This window comes from Lepidothrix coronata, unplaced genomic scaffold (genome assembly GCF_001604755.1).
Source record: "Lepidothrix coronata isolate B3197 unplaced genomic scaffold, Lepidothrix_coronata-1.0 Scaffold1, whole genome shotgun sequence".
Taxonomy (NCBI): domain Eukaryota; kingdom Metazoa; phylum Chordata; class Aves; order Passeriformes; family Pipridae; genus Lepidothrix; species Lepidothrix coronata.
This window is the reverse complement of record NW_016690181.1, coordinates 11,114,564-11,130,703: the sequence shown is the minus strand read 5'-3', so window position 1 is coordinate 11,130,703 and position 16,140 is coordinate 11,114,564. Positions and strand designations below refer to the sequence as shown.

At 39.7% G+C, this 16,140-nt stretch overlaps 1 protein-coding gene across 1 annotated transcript in view; it reads right to left on the bottom strand.

Annotated features, from left to right (window-relative positions):
- Positions 1–11,062, bottom strand: part of LOC108494638 (mucin-5B) — a 45,921-nt gene extending 34,859 nt beyond the window's left edge. Inside the window, exons 1-8 of the mRNA XM_017809420.1 lie at positions 10,955–11,062; positions 8,256–8,454; positions 6,416–6,671; positions 5,467–5,581; positions 4,013–4,100; positions 2,192–2,325; positions 1,572–1,797; positions 650–775 (exon numbers count right to left, since the gene is read on the bottom strand). Of these exons, the coding sequence (XP_017664909.1) occupies positions 650–775; positions 1,572–1,797; positions 2,192–2,325; positions 4,013–4,100; positions 5,467–5,581; positions 6,416–6,671; positions 8,256–8,337 (1,027 nt within the window). The 5' untranslated portion in view covers positions 8,338–8,454; positions 10,955–11,062. The remainder of the gene's footprint in view (positions 1–649; positions 776–1,571; positions 1,798–2,191; positions 2,326–4,012; positions 4,101–5,466; positions 5,582–6,415; positions 6,672–8,255; positions 8,455–10,954) is intronic.
- Between the last annotated feature and the right edge of the window lie 5,078 nt (positions 11,063–16,140).

The window sequence follows — 16,140 nt, the reverse complement described above, 5'->3', positions numbered from 1 at the left end:
GATTAGAGTACGGAAAAAAACTCAGGAGTATTCAGCACTTCTTTGAACGAATGGGATACGTTTTAAGGAAAACACCCCAGATGTTAATGGATGGGAAATATTTCTTACTAGAGCTCAAATGAAAGCAATGAAGAACTCAAAGAATGTTTACTGTTATGAAATTTTTCCTCTGTCACATGATTATCTAGTGTCAGATTGCAAGGATGTAAGCCAGTTTCCATTCTTTTCTAATAGTGAATCTAACAGAAACCAGAACCTCATCTTAGACTCTATTTCATGTACAAATTTACACATGCACATACCTGGAAATGCATTTATATTATGTGTCACTTAACCTAGATCAAGATCTAGTCTCACAACAGGGAGGCACCTCACCAGACATCTTCATCTACATTCTTACTTCTAGAGTAAGAATTCTTACTTTCTACTTCTGCACAATTTTTTTTCTGCCTTGTACTTAGAAATCTTTCCCTTTCCTCCTCCAGTGTCAGGATCTTGAATCTTTAGAGATCTGGTTCTTCCAAGAAGAAAGTTTTTAAATTATGCTAGAAGAAACAGTTTATTTGTTGCGTAAAATGCTAAAGAAAGGGAACAACCTCCCCTTTGTCCCCCGATGTGTGTGATCACTGGGAGAAGTGAACTGCCTTACCAGGAGGACAGAAACAGCCATCTGTACATGGGGCTTTACAAATCTTGCTCCTTTCTGGATCTGCACATGTGTCAGCACAAGAGTTTCCACATTCCATGTACTCCATGTTGTTTGGGCATTCCTGATCTGCAGGATCAAATGAAAATGGAGTCTGTTAATGATGTACTTATAAGATCTCTCAAATCATTGTACCTGACTCCTTCTTCCTCCTTTCCTGCTTATCTCATTTGCAAGACCTTCTGTCCAGATATGTCATGTTTGTTCAACCTCTAAAGGAACTTTTTATGGCCACTTTTACTTTACCTGCGGACAAAACAGTACTGCTGGGAAATATGAGCTATTTTACATTATCTTACTAGCTCAAGGTTGGCTGATGTCGTGATAGAAGCAATGAACACCAGATTCATTTATGGAGTCATAATAGTTTATTTTTGCCTGAAGCTGTAGTCATTCTGGCATGAATTTTCTATCCCAATCCACACCAGCAGTTTGGGTGAACTACCTGTAGCTTTCCCCCTGGATTTACAGTTATTTCCTGCTTGGTAACTGGACTACTGAGTAAGAAAGCACAGGATAAGCTAAATACAAACATATTATACTTTTCAGTAACTACTTCTGTCTAGTTGTCAACATTTGAAACAAGGTTATTTATGACTTAACTGTGCATGGTAAAATTCAAAAAAAGAACTGGAGAAAACTTACTTGCAAGAAGGAGGGGGGCTACATCAAGGTATAGTTCTAATTCAAGAGGCAAAATCAAATTAAATTTGTAGAAGCTTTTCCACTAACAATGTTTCTGCCTAAGTACTTCTACAGATTGATTCACAGTAGTTAACAGAGCCCCTAGCTTTGCTCCACTGGAATCAGAATACTTGCCTAAATGTCTAACCTGAGAGAAATCTCCAGAACAGTAGTTACTTACAGCAGAGTTCTTTGGTTCTCCATTCTCCAGGGTCTCCCTTCCTCAGGACACAGTCTCGAGAGTACTGGTTTAAAGTGCTGCATATGCAGCTGGAAACCAGATCAGAGTGAGAAGAATTAGCTGCACAGTGACACATATCTTCAGCACAGGTCTCTATGTAGTCATCAAATGCAACCACTTTGGGGCAGTTTCCAAAACGGGACATAAGTTTCTTGCATCTTTTTTTCTGTTTAAAAAAAAAAAAAAAGAAAAAAAAAGAAAAACTATACTTGACATTTGACCACCTCTCGGGTTTATGGATATACAAGATTTCATTGATGACAAAATTCCAGGGCCACAGGATAATTCAAGTTGGAAGGGATCTCAGGAGATTATCCAGTTTAACTTTCTGTCATGAGGTTTTTTCTTGGACTGGAAGCTGTCATTCAATTGTGCATTCTCCCGCTATCTATTTCTCTAACACTATAACAGGATATTCTTTCAGCATTTTGCTCAAATTCATGTGTAAAGTCCTGAAAAACTCAGTTTAGTGCTTGCTCTGTAATTAGCACTTGTTTCAACACAATTTCTCCAGCACTGTAGTTCAGGAGGGGTTGTACTTCTTGGTCACACATACTTACATATATACTGCATCTATCATCTTTCCTCCTAGGATGTCTTCCAGTATTGTCATCTGGACTCACATCAGCACACTTTTGTGATGGATCCTCTACTTTGTGGAAGTTCCCAAACTGTCTTGGATGCATTTTATATCCTGCAAAATCCCCAGATGCATGTCAGTAACTGCCTGCAATTCTTTAGACCAGTTAATGGGCTATAAAGATGCACTTAATTTTTGGTCTTTAAGGCAGTATGCACCTCACCAAAAGCCCAAATTTAACCAGCATCCATATTATAAAGGCCGATAGCCTGATATAACTTCTGTTGAGCTAGAGCCAGGAATATGGCACACTTGTATCAAGGCCTGCTGTCAGCTTGGGAATTTAAAATCACATGAAACTCTTGACCTTTCTATTGCATCTCATCATTTCCGAAAACTTTGGTTTGTTTAGGGTGTATTTGATCTTACAGAGTTTTGTATTTGCATGTATAACAGTCATACATTTTAACTTGCCTTCTACTATCAGAACCTAATGTAAAGCCTTAGGCTTGTATGTTCTATAACATTCTCTACCTTCCTCCCCCCCCTAATGTTTAATAGACAGATTCCTGACCAGATCTATTCTCCTATACTAACTCAGTCCCCTAAATATTAATTATTTCCACTAAAGCATTGTTTTCAGATGCTTTACCACTAATGTTTTTGGAAACAGGTGATCTTTTAAAGCTCTGAGCTCTTGGAGCCACATGACTTTCCAAGGATCTCAACTGACATTAAAGAACATAAAGAACAAAGTTTCAAGATGAGCTACTTCATGTAGATATGGGATTTTTCTTCCTGATAAGAGGAAAGAGTCTGTAGGTAATGAGGAATTTTGAACCCTTACATGCAGTGGATTTTAGCCTGGACAAGTATACTGAATTCTGCCTGCTCATTCCAGAGAGAAAAATGTATTCAGGAAAGATGTGGTAGGCCATGTGGTCCCCAGGCATGGGAATCTGTTTTATATGGAACAAGATGCATATGAGAAGAGTTTGGTTTTCTTAGAGCAATGGTTCTCAGTAGAAAACTGTTTCTTCATAAAAAGTTGAGCCACCTTTAGTTTTCACATATTGCACTTGTGAAGTATAGGGCACAAACATGATTAAAATGTGTTCAATACCTAATACAAAATATGAAAATGACCCCCCAATATATTACTACAAATGGTACTTTTAATCAAACCTCAGGATTCTTTTTGAATGGGTGAGGTAGATGACCATATTCTTCTGGTGACCTAAGAAGCCAAGGTATTATATTAAGGCATATTGTTATTACCTTGGCTTCAGTCCTGCAGCTAATATCTCAAGATGCAGGTTTCTCTTCACTCATACAACCTTCTGCAGGACTTAGCCTCAGCTATTTGTAATATCTGAAGGTGTCAGTGGATGGCACCACAGTTTCTTCCAAGATGCTCAATGAAATCTCTGTGATTTCTCTGATGCTTTCATTTCATTATAGAGACAAAAATAATCACAGGCAGAATGATTAAAATGGAAGAAGAGAAAATACAATCGTGCATTTCTTTAAAGTATGTTATTATCAATGGGAAACCTGGCAATGTTGCTGCAGGATAGCCAAGCAATTAATTTGGGTCAAAGAGGTTTGAGACTCTTGCAAGTTTGAAAAGAGCAGAGAAGCCCAGATCATCCCAAAAGCTCTTAAAATACATCTCCTGTATATGAAAATGTTCATGTGCCTGTCAGGAAATCCAAAACCCTGCTAAATATACAGATATCAAGTTTTATGTCATGTATTAAGAGGTCTGTTCTGTGTGGAATATGCTGTATTTATGACCTACCATCCAAAATCAAATCATTCTTCTCACTGCCATCATAGTTCCCACATAGACCACATATTTTCTCTTTATATGTTTCTTCCAGGTCCAGCTACAAAAGAGGAAACACAGAGTTTAAAGGCTTTTCTCCACATCAGCAGCACGTTACAAAGTCATTCATGCAGAAATGCTCATTCCCAATTTGTAGCAGTCTCCTTTTCTTTTACAATGCTGTCATAAAACTTACCTGTAGACAGATTGAATTCAAATGTGAAGATAATCCTCTAGCAACTGTCATTCCTAGCTACTAAAGACCTAAGTGAAGCATGCTGAACACTGGACTAATCCTTGAACCAGTGTCTCCTAGTATAGAGACACTGGTATATAGACATTTTGTACCTCTTTCATGGTACCACAGCTCCTCTCCAGGCAGGTCAGATAACTGTGCTCTAATGCTGGATGCTGCAAAGAAGCACCCTCTAGGTAGCTCTTAGCCATATCTAAGAGTTTTTCCAGTCCATAGGGTAAATGGAAACCTTTATAGCACTTCTAGGGATGGGTCTGCCCAGCATTACTTGTTTTGCCCATAGTTAGGGGAAATAAAGATCCAGGTTAGCACACTATTGCCTTGCTAGATAAAACTACAGCACCTAATCACTCTTACATACTTGGAGGATAGTACTGGCATCACTCACGTCCACAAAAAAAAAAAGGCGATGCTTTTCCTACAAGTGTGTCACCCTAAAATTGTGTCCACTCTGCAATCATGTACTGGTACTGCATTCAGTATTTTAGGTATTAATTAGTACAGGGGAAGGAGGGAAGCAAATACTTCAATAAATCAGAATTTCAGTATCACTTGATTGCTTCCTGGTTTTTTTTCTCTCTATTCACCTTTTACCCTCTCTCTATCTCTGAACTGTAAAACATGACACGCAAGTTCCACTTAGTTAATCTCAGTCCTGATTGTGAAGGATAAGTGTTCACGCACAAAAGTGTAAATACACTGTTGAAGAAGAGGATATTATAGGGTAGATCTTTAGAGGGGAATTCTCTCGTAGCATGGCTTTGGAATGACAGAGGCCAATGCCTGAACAAGGTCACACAGATTAGTTTCCCATGCAAGATGTGCATGAAACAGAGGGTAATTAGCAAGTCAAAGCTGGAGGGACTAGCTGTGTTGCTGTCAGTGCCCCAAGGAGCAAGGAAGTAATTACAGATGTGTTACATCCAGGGTTAACAGTGGCAACTTTTGTCACATAAAATCAGCTGGAAATGCCTAGGGGTTGTGACTCCATGAACTCCAGGACCCTGCTCCACAAAACTGTTACCTAGTTTGGTATTTCCCTATCAGTTTATGGATACAGTGACACCTCTCTCCCACAATTTCTTTCATTAACACAGTGCCTGCATCCAGCTCTGCTTTTCATCATTGATGAGTTTCACCAGGAGAAAAACAACTAACTGGTTGTTCATACTAGGAGAGTGTCAGCCCAGTTCCACTTGAGTGTCAGGCCCAGATTGGAAGTGACTTGGAAGTAAGTACAGGTGTCCTCAATCAGGATGCTCTTCAAGCTGAAGGGCATGGGGATCCTGGAAATTGGAGGGAACAAAAGAGATTGCATTAAAAAAAAAAAAGACTGATGTAATGCTCACAGAGATATAGGAAGAAAACCTAGAGTCAAAACAAACTAAATAAGATGTGGGAACACTCTTTTCAAAATCAGCCTCCATCCATCCAATGCATTGAATTTAGGTGTGATCACATTGTCCACTGTGACCTTTGACCGACCTTAATCCACAACACAATGTATTTTGGACATTTGTTGATACTACGTTACCCATTCAACAGATACCAAAGGAGCTCTGCTTGTTTACATATCCTACGACCTAACCCAAAACTTTATAAGGAACAAGAAGACAATATTGGGAAAATGCCCTCTGCATGAGGACACTGCAGATTATCATCATCCCTCCAGGATTTCCTTGACATTTGGGATTTGCAGAGATGTGAAAAGAGCTCTGTTCTGTTACTCACCTGCTGATGCGACTCAGACCTACATTAGTTTTCCCTCTTATCAAGACGATTACTGTTCGTTTTCCCACAGTCTAAAAAACTTAGAAATTCAGAAAATGGCTAAAATTTAAGAGATTTCTTGTCCCTTTGACTTAGAAGACACATATGGGCTTTGGTGCTATAATTACCACTAGTGACGAATGCTGTTCTATATTTGGTTGTTTCTAGAAGGCTGTCAAGACAGCCCATATGCTTGCAATTTTCTCTCCAACAAGATTGTGAGGGGTTTTCCCAGAGTCAAAGATTGCCTTAGGCCTTCATAATTAAATGCTAGGAGAAGAACTCTGTGCTTCTCATGAGGACTGCCCTTAAAATTGTGCCCAACTTACAACAGTACAGTCTTTACTCACTTGTTCCCGTTCACGGTGATGCCTGTCTCCTTCACCTCCAAGATCACTCCATCAATGGTGACAGTGAAGTAGATCAGGAAGTTATTCTTGTCACTGCGTCTGATCTGAATGTTAAAGTCCTGGTAGCTGTCATTGCAGTGTGAAGCGAAGACATATGTGCAGGTTCCAGGAAAAGTAAACTTAACATGGTCAAATGTATGAAAGTGGAAATTGCCCCAGGTGGCACATTCACTCCTACCAACAGTAGAGACCTGGACTAAAGAAAAAGCCATAGGAAGAGAGCTTAGAAATTCACCCCATTTGAGGTGCTTTGCCCTTTTTTTGTTGAAAAATAATAAAGGAGAGATTTTTCAAAGGGCAAAAATAATAACTCCTGGAAGATACTAGCTTGTGGGAAGGAGTTTCATCTCCCTGATCTTTTGAAGTCAATGACAGAGATACCTCCAATGTAAGCAGATTAGCCCTGGCTCCTTTAGGTTAACAGTGAAGCAGAATGGGTTCAGCTTCCCTACCTTACATATCTGCCTAACAAGATTCTCAAAACTGCATGCATCTCTCCATTGTCTATAAAGATTGTGTCTGTATTTACACAGTAGACCCATCCAAAGTCTTGTATTGAGTCCCTTCCAGGAGATATAATAGGTGTCATGACTACAGCAAAACAGCAGCCACTGGTCTCATGGCTGAGGCTGCTACCACCTTCAGCAGTCAGCTAAGAGCTACTTGTTCTTTCTTCTCAACCAAAACTCATGTTTTGGACCTCTAAGTTGTACCTCTGTCAAATGCATAGATACATACCCTAAGTGCATATAAGATATCACTGCAGAAAGTCATTTTCATGCCACTGAGCTTCACAAAGACAACATGAATTACCCTGAATTAAATCATATATGTTTGCTACAAAATGCATTTAGCATTTCTTCTAGGCTCATCTGAAAGAATGACAAATGAAAATGGGCAAATTTCTTTGTGTTGTTTAGGTAGCTTGTTTAGGAATAGCATCATCCATCACAGATCAAATAAAAAACCAATGTAATAAAAAATTAATGCACTCAGTGAATTCTAAAATATTATTGAATATTCCTGCCTAAGAACCACCAGGGGAAAACTGAGAAATTCAGATCTTAATGCTAGAAATGTGCAACACAAACTCAAGTGCCATGAAGTCCTTACAGAAACACTCCCTTTTTAAAGGGACTGTTATTTGCCATAGGTTGTTGTAGCACTAAAGTGGAGTAGGGCAATTTAGCACTTTTCTACACAATAATGAGGGCAAATGAGAAAGTTTGGCTATTCTTGGAAGTAGAATTGCTAGAATTACTAAGACAGCAATAACTGTTACATCAATTGTTTGTGCATTAAGCAGTTGGGAAAAGTGTAAGACATTCAAAATCAAACCAGGAGATAAGAGTGCAGCAGACCACAAAAAATGTGATTATTCCTAATGCAACATTTCTTGCTGGTCAATCAAGTCTAGCTGCATTATGATACATACTCCTTCTATAAAAAATATAAGTGAAATGTGTTGAAAAGGATATCACCTTTTTTTTTTTTTTTTGTGATGCAACCTGCATCCAGAGGGTCTCCTCTTAAAGATTAGTCACTTAGGACATAAAATAGTTGATACACTACCTACTAATGGAAGTAAAAAAGTAAAATACTTAAATGGTTGACAATAAGGATGAAAATGTACAATGTTAAACAGTGTCTGGCATGAATAAACAGCATGTTAAACAGCTCTTACATGAATATGTTACACATTTTAACTTGTCAACTCTATTTTTCACCTATGGAGAGCAAAATGAGAGTAAGTAATGTGAGAATTAGATTTTTTTCTTACCTATCTGAACAGGTTCTTTGCCCTTGCAACAACTCCAAATTAGGCAGAAGATCCAAAATGATCCCCCCCTTTTTATTCCCATCTTGCCATGGAGCGGTAACTTGAAAATCCTTTCAGGGAAGTGTTTTTTCTTGGCTTATAGGCAGATTTTTATAGTCCAGGAGTTTGGCATGAGAACAAAACATTGATGGCAGGGTCCCTGAAAGGTGGAGCTTCATTAAATTTTCTTTCAGTTGTTCATATTAGCACCCAGCAACATTCTGTCTTTCAGAAAAGACAGGTATCCAGTTCTCTCTTGCTTTATGGGAAAAGAGAGTTGTCCTTGTCTAATTTCCATTTTTTAATATAGGTCCCCCCACCTTCCTCCTACATTGTTGTTATTTCTTTGGCAACAATAGTTTTTCTTTTTCAGAACATCTGATTAGTTAAAAGCAATCACTGGCCTCTTTCAGAGCTTTGCTCTGGCTTGCACATCAGCACAGTCCTCCAGCTCAAGAAAACGTTTTTGTTACCTCTGCTAACTTTGAATCACTAATGGTGACCTCTGAATGTTAGAGCAAAAAGTATTGTAAGGTCAAGCATAATGTATGGTTTATTTAGAGTAAAATCTTATGGCAGGAGGGCATTGTCCTTTAAGAAGTGTATCCAAAAGGTCTTACAAAAAAAGACCAAAGACTAACTGCTTCAACAGATCAGGAACAACATTAGGCCACAAAGTGCAAAATTCTCACATGTACTGCACAAATGGCATATAATCATACCAGTCAGTCATAGGAAGGTAATTTATTCTTTATGCACACAGAGGCAGTGGTTTCTCCAAACATCATAAAGAAGCAGTGCCCAAGTCCCATCAAAACGTAGACCACAATTCAGTCCTTTACCTCTTGAATTATGCTGCTGCAAAAGCATCCCTTGATTCTTTCAAAGTACTTTAATACCCTATCACAGACCCATAAAAAATCCAGCAGATTCAGTCACAAGCTCTACGGTCTGTAGGATATCCTGTTACAGATGTTTGATATCAGTAATTTTAGAGTCTCTTCTAGGAATTTACTTGCTTGGTTGACACTAGCATTTCTTCACATCATCCATGTCATGGGAGGACTGCTTCTGACATAGAGGAAGCCTCTCACCTAGACCCAGCAAATCAAACACAGATGACACACTTCCAGCTGCTCCATGCCCCTTTAGGTATATACTAATGCCAGAGTGATTGCCAGTAGTAAGTGGGCATGAGTAAAATTGAAGGTGGACATAGGGCTCACTCTGGTTGCAAGGCTTCAGGTCGAGCTTGTGCAGGCACCCACTGGAAAATATGCATGCCCTTTTATCTGGTTGGCAGACAGTAAGCTGGTCCTTGAAAACAGTCTCTTGCTCACTGCTATACCAAGCTTTCTGGTATTGACACAGTTGAGTGAACCAAAGATGGCCTACTGCTTCTTTCAGCTGCTGCCCCTGCACAGTTGTGAAGTGGCTTAAAGAACTGCAGGTGCAAATGTCTGCCAGAGGAAGATTTGCTGCTGCTGTTGCTCTAAAGAAAATTCAGCAGTAGCGGGCAAGAGCATTGTGCAGTACATGAAACATGAGTTCATGTTACCCCTTTGCCACTGTCCGTGTCCCATTAATTCCATTGTCAGTTGCATTTGAGGCAGGGCGCTACTGGAAGGCAAAGTCTGTTCTTGAAGCCCTGCCATTTTGGCTGGAATACAGAACCAACAGACTTTATGGCACTGGTGATGGAAATAATGGACTCTTGCTGCTTTTCCTTTTAATCACAACACATCTTCTCTGCTGATCTCCATACAAATAGGTACAAAGTAAACCACAATAATATCAAGTAGATAAACCTAACCACGAGAATATGACATTGTAGATATGAGGATGGTCTGAAATAAATACAGTGCAACAGTAACACTCAAATTCAGCATATTCTCATGGTAACTTTCAAATTGAGTTCTTGTTCATGCCACAAAACAGGGCTAATGGCAGGTGTGGGGAAGGGCAGTGAAACCCAGGAGGAAAAGCGCATAGGTCAGTAAATCACAGACACAGACGAAGAGAGTTTAACTGAGGATAAAGATAGAAAGCCAAAAGGTAATAATTTTCCAAAATCAAAGCTAGTGTCAAAATCCAGATGTAGAACTCTGCTGAGATAAAGTCCATAATTTTTTAATCATGGTACTCTTCTTTCCCCAATCCCGCCCAGGCAATCAAGGCATTTTGGTATGAGAGCAGAAAGAAGAATAAGATTCTAGGAATATGATTCCTGACTCTAGAAAAAAATCCCTTTATTCCCACTGAGCAGTACAAAAGCAGCAGGAACCACATATTAACTCCTTGCCAAAGATACTCTTCAGGTTGGAGTAGTCCTTTGATGAAAAATGCATAGTGAGGTTGACCAGTGCAACTCTCAGCCCTTTGTCTTCTGTGCGTGGGGCAGTTCAAAAGACATGATTTCCCCCATAAGCCCCACTTAGCACTTAGGTTCATGGGAAGAGCATGAAAAGCACATGTTAAAACTGTGTTCAAGGAACAGAGAGAATAAAACACTGAACCAACATCCACTTACGCTCTACTCAGCAGAGAAAGTAATATCAGTCGTCTGGGATCCTCCTCTAAGAAAAGCAAGAGCACAACTCCTGCTACTCAAAGAAACAGGACGCTCAATCCTCTTCCTTTGCATCTAGACATTTTCTTACCTCTGTTTGTCTGCTCTGTCATTTTTGCCATTCCTTTGCCATTTCTTGGGGAACAGAGTTCCTGTCAGTGACTAACCAGAGCTGCTGCTTCTGGCTTCTCCACCGATACTGCAGGCTACACTCCTTAGAAATCACTGGATGCTTCACTCCCCTGAAATGATTTCAGGGCTACTGACAGGGGAAGGATATTTGCATTCAAATGAAGTTTTTATATTCAAACGTGGCAACACGGAGGTTTTCAGAAAAAACACATGGAAGCTTTCAGAAGAAAATTCAGACTGACAGGGAGCTTATAGACTGTGTTGATCACTTACCACTGAATCATTGCTATTGCTGGCATGCAAGATATAACTATTCCCCCTGCAGTGACATACTGGGATTAATAACTCTTCCCTTTATTGGATTCTGAGGCATAAGAGGCCTTCCCTCTTCTGCAGCTGTATTACCAAAAAGAACAATTCTTCTTGGCCCCTTTACCGCCCATTTCATGGATCATTTGCCACTAAAGGGTATGTGATTTTAGTAAATACAATAGGTAAATATTAACTTAGCTTCTTTATCACCACTGACTCACTGAAGATAAACCGTCATGAAGCTAATGTAATACAGCAGTGACTCACATCTCATATTTTTTGCTACACACTTGGTAAAGAGGCACTCAAATAGGGGGCATCTGGTGAATTAATATCCAGCCACTGTACTGAAGTCTGGCAGTTGAATTCGTATCATATCCTTCTGTCAAAAGGTGATTCAATACATACTGTAAAGCATTAAGGCCATCTTGGATCAGTCCAAACACTTGTGGGGTTCAGCTTGGAAATCCTCTAATATTCTGCTTCATTCAGGCAAAGTTGGTACTGCTTCTTAAAATGAGTACCCACTATAAAATGGTGTTTTACAAGCACTGTCCAAATAATAACTCTAAAGAAATGATGCATGCTTCATTAACAAGGTAATGTTAGCCAGGAAAACAATTCATTTGGATTTAGTGTCAAGCCTTCTTGTGCCAATAATCCATATGACAAAAAAATTCTGAAGTGAATTTGGTAAAATATTTTATATAACTGATAGTTATAACAATCACTTGTGCATTCTAAATTGCCAGTAGAATTCAAAAAGAACATGGATTACATTTTTTATTTTTTATGATATCATAGAATTTAGGAAATTTACAATAAAGATTTGTTTGATCCATCAGATTTGCATCTACCACTCAGTTTGGAACAGCTGTCAGTATGTATAAGGTGATCTGCAGCAGGCAGTGGAAAAGGAGGGAATGGATCTCTGTCATTAATTATCCATTAAAATATATGAAGAATGCCTGCAGTATTTTAATTTTGGTAGGAAATGGTTGAATGTTTTCTTACATTTTGCCTTAGAATGAACATAAAGCTCCTTAACCTCTCATCTTGCCATGGGGCTCCTTGACTTTTCATGAAAAAATCAGGGACATTAGTTATTCCTGTTTGCAAGGAAAGAGTTCAGCTGCTCTGTGCTGGGTTTTTTTAAGAAGATGTAGATCTGTCAAAATCCACGTACAAGCAGTAATGACACGGCTGATTGGTGTTCATGCACACAGGTCTCTTTGACCTATTGGCACTTCCTCACGTAAGAAAGACTCCCTGCATAGAAAGCCATCTCATCAGGAGGTTGGGCCCTTGAGATTTTCTACTTGAGAGATTTTTCTTTAAGCAACCTTCCTGGTGAAAAGCATGGAGTACATGCTTTTCACCTTCCTGGTGAAAAGCAGAACAAAGGGAACCCAGGGCCCCTTGTGGGGAAGGATGCAAACTTTCTGCTATAATAATTAGAGCTTTATGGGGTTTAGGCTAGAGCAGATTCCACCTCTTTTTAAAAAAGCAATTTCTTATTTCATGAGTGCCAAGATAATTCAGAAGAGGCCACTGCATACTTAATACAGAGGTCTCTATAATCCTGAAATTACATGAAATGACACAGCAAGTAACCATGTTCACTATGACTGAAAGGTACTGCAAGCCAAAAGAAAGGCTGAGAGATGGGGCAGAGAACAAGTTGACGTGGGAAGCTAAGCAACCTTGGCCTGTTTTTTTCCTAAACTGGACTTACACTATGCCCCTGTTAAGGACCTGATCTAAAACTCTGTCAGAGCATTCCTACTGGACTCACAAGATTGTGATCCTTCCAGCATAACCTGTAATATTTCGCAGTAGGCAGCTAACTTTTCTATGTCATCCAAGTTTCAGAGCTGGCCCTGCCTTGAATGCCGTAGCCACCAAAACTGAAGCAGTTTTGTAGGTGGTTGAATACCAGTTTTAATTTAAATCCAAACACCTACCCAGAAAGAGGAAAACCAAGGGAAATGGGGACACAGTCTTTCCTTAGGCCTCTGCTTAGCATGTTAGGAAGGCAGAAATAGGCCACCCAGGGACTAGCTGCCCTTAGTGTGCTATGTTTTGCTCAGACTCCCTTAAGGAGAAGAATGACCATACATCTCCCATAGATCCTGCAAACAAAGGGCAAGAAGTGCTCAGCTACACTAGTCCAAAGGGACAGGCTATTGAAATTTAACTGCTGTGTCAGGTCACAGGCACTGTGTAAAGCCACATTCCTTGATCACCGTTCCTGTTGCCTTTTGTTACTGCTTAAAAGAAAGCTGCATGAACCACAGGTGCTCCTTCTCAACCCCAAATCTGCCATACTATAACTCTACTTGATTTTTGTCAAATAGGGTAGTTGAATGTATGTTGTTTCGCTCAGTATCTGAGGTTTCTTCTCCAACTTGCTCCCCACATACATGATAATCTTTAGTGATTTGAAAACCTGTTATGCTTCTGTTATCATTATGCTAGACTTATGCCTTGGTATAGTCAGGAAGAAGCTGCTTCTGGGTGTGGAGATTAGCATTTGTGTGACCAACTGAATTAGGCTCTCATGACTAGTTTTCCTGTTTAACCTTCAAGGCAAATGACAAGGGTTTCACCGTTCAAATATTTCATATAATGTGACCAGGAATAAACTTCCAGAATGATCTTTTCAAGCTACTCTTTGTAAGAGTAATTGTGTATCATTGGAAGATCCATGATTTCCTGGAACTGGGGAAGCTCAGCAGCATTGGAAGAAACCACTTCTCTGTCAAATGTGGAGAGGAGGCTAGCCAAAAGAGTAGCAAAAGGCAACATGAAGTGTTTTCTGTCTTTAAACCACTCTGCAGCAGAAAGATATTCTGATATGGAAGCTGTTGCACTGAATATCAAAAATATATTGTGAGTTCTGAGTTCTACTCTTTGGTAGTTTTCTCGAAGTCTTGGGATAATAAAAACATTACAGTGGTGTTTTTCACTATTCTAGAGACAAGTTTGTGAAAGGAATTCAAGCATTTCACATATGAATTCTGAAAAACTGGAACACTTAAGGAAATTCATTTTGAACATAATAGATTTTAAATGGGTGATGCTGAAAAAGAATTTACAGGATTAGTGATGGGAATATCGCTTATGTAGCCTGGTTGGACCTGATTGGACTAGGAGGTTGCCAGTTAAGAACACAGTTTGTGGTAGACTGAAAAGATTGAATTAATTTAGGAAACTTGGCCCTGGAAGAGGGTTGCTTTACCTGAAGAATTTGTTCTGCCTTAAAATATCCCCTGCTCCTCAAAGCTTATGCTGGGAGATGAAATTTCAGAAATTGTGTACCAATGTTACAGTTATTTAAATGTATTTCTGTTTTTGTTAGACCTAAAACTCATAAGAATTTTCTTTCCTATGACCTCATAGTTTGTAAGTCTATTTCTGTCTTTTTTTCCCAGTATCTGAGTTTGCTTTTCTAGACAAATGCAAACATTGTACAACAAGAACAGTAACTGCATGATTATTTACTTAGGGCTTTGCCTTTGCTGAAGTCCTTTCATTGGGGCTTATGTGTGGAGTTGTATGTGCTTAGTTCAGTGAAGTGTGGTTTAGCAAAGTACAGTCAAACAGCAAACATACTGAAAATTTTATCTTACCTTTCCTCTCCTGCAGCACAAAATAATAAGATTATATTATATAGTTATATCAGTAAGCAATGTAGTTCTTAGATCAGAAACCTCTACCTTGTATTATTTTGGGGAGAGTTCTTTTTGGTTTGCATGTGGCTTTTTCCCCTGCTTCTGAATTCCATCTGCCTTACCTCTGATAACAGCAGTGATTTTCCATATTGCTAACAAGAACTTTCCTTTCTGTCCCTGGTGTTCTCAAAACACTTGTCCAGTAATGGTTCATAAAACAATCGTGCTCACTTTATCAGGAAATCTTCTGAGAACTCCTTTTTAACTCCAGATGAAAATTCTCACTGTATCGCTGTAGATTCATGTGAAAAACATCTAATTTCTGATGTATCTCCAGGTGACTACAAAGAAATTGTCTGAGATTCACGCTATCCTGTAGAAGAAGACTAAACCCCATGTGTTTCACAGATAAGGTGCATTCCACAATTGCCTTGCTTCCAGGGAAGCATGCAACCTACTGTGAGGCTCAGGGTGTGTCTAAGGGAATACTTGTGTGTATTTCCCACCCCCACCTCCTGGTGGCCCACAATGCAATAGGACAAGGATCTCTTTTGTCAGAGTGGGCAAGTGTGTTGTGAGCTGCACTGGAGGTCCTCAGCTGCAGTGTTCTTTACTCATGTGGCAACAGCACCCTCCCTGAGCTGCAGCCAACCCACTCGGGTTTGCTCCAGCATTTGGTGGTCGTCTCTCACAACTAACTCTGTGCTGTGGGGAGCTCCCTGTAAGGCTGCAGCTGCCTGGAAAAGATCTTGAGTTTCCAGCTGCCTTGGCGAAGCCTGCCACTGAGGCAAGAACTCAAAGTCACAACCAGGACAACCACAGCAATAAGCATGCTACATGTAAATTCTGGCTCCAGCCTGTAATGGGGAATTTCAGCTCGCCCATATCTGCCCTTCCTTCCCCTCAGGAAAGCAACAATAAGGCCGTGATTTGTCTTGTTTTGTTTTCCAGAATGTCAAAGCAATTTCAAGTACTTCTTCGAGGGCCTCAGGGACATGTTCAAACCTCATACTTAGAGGAACTCTGCTTATCTCGTGCTTAGGGACAACAAGACAAAGTGAGGCCAAACCAAGCAGCTTTTGGAGAATAAGAGCTGGGACCTTGGTTTTTTGTGCGTTTAAAGGCTATGTGGCTGGAAGTCCTACTTGCCTCCCAAGAA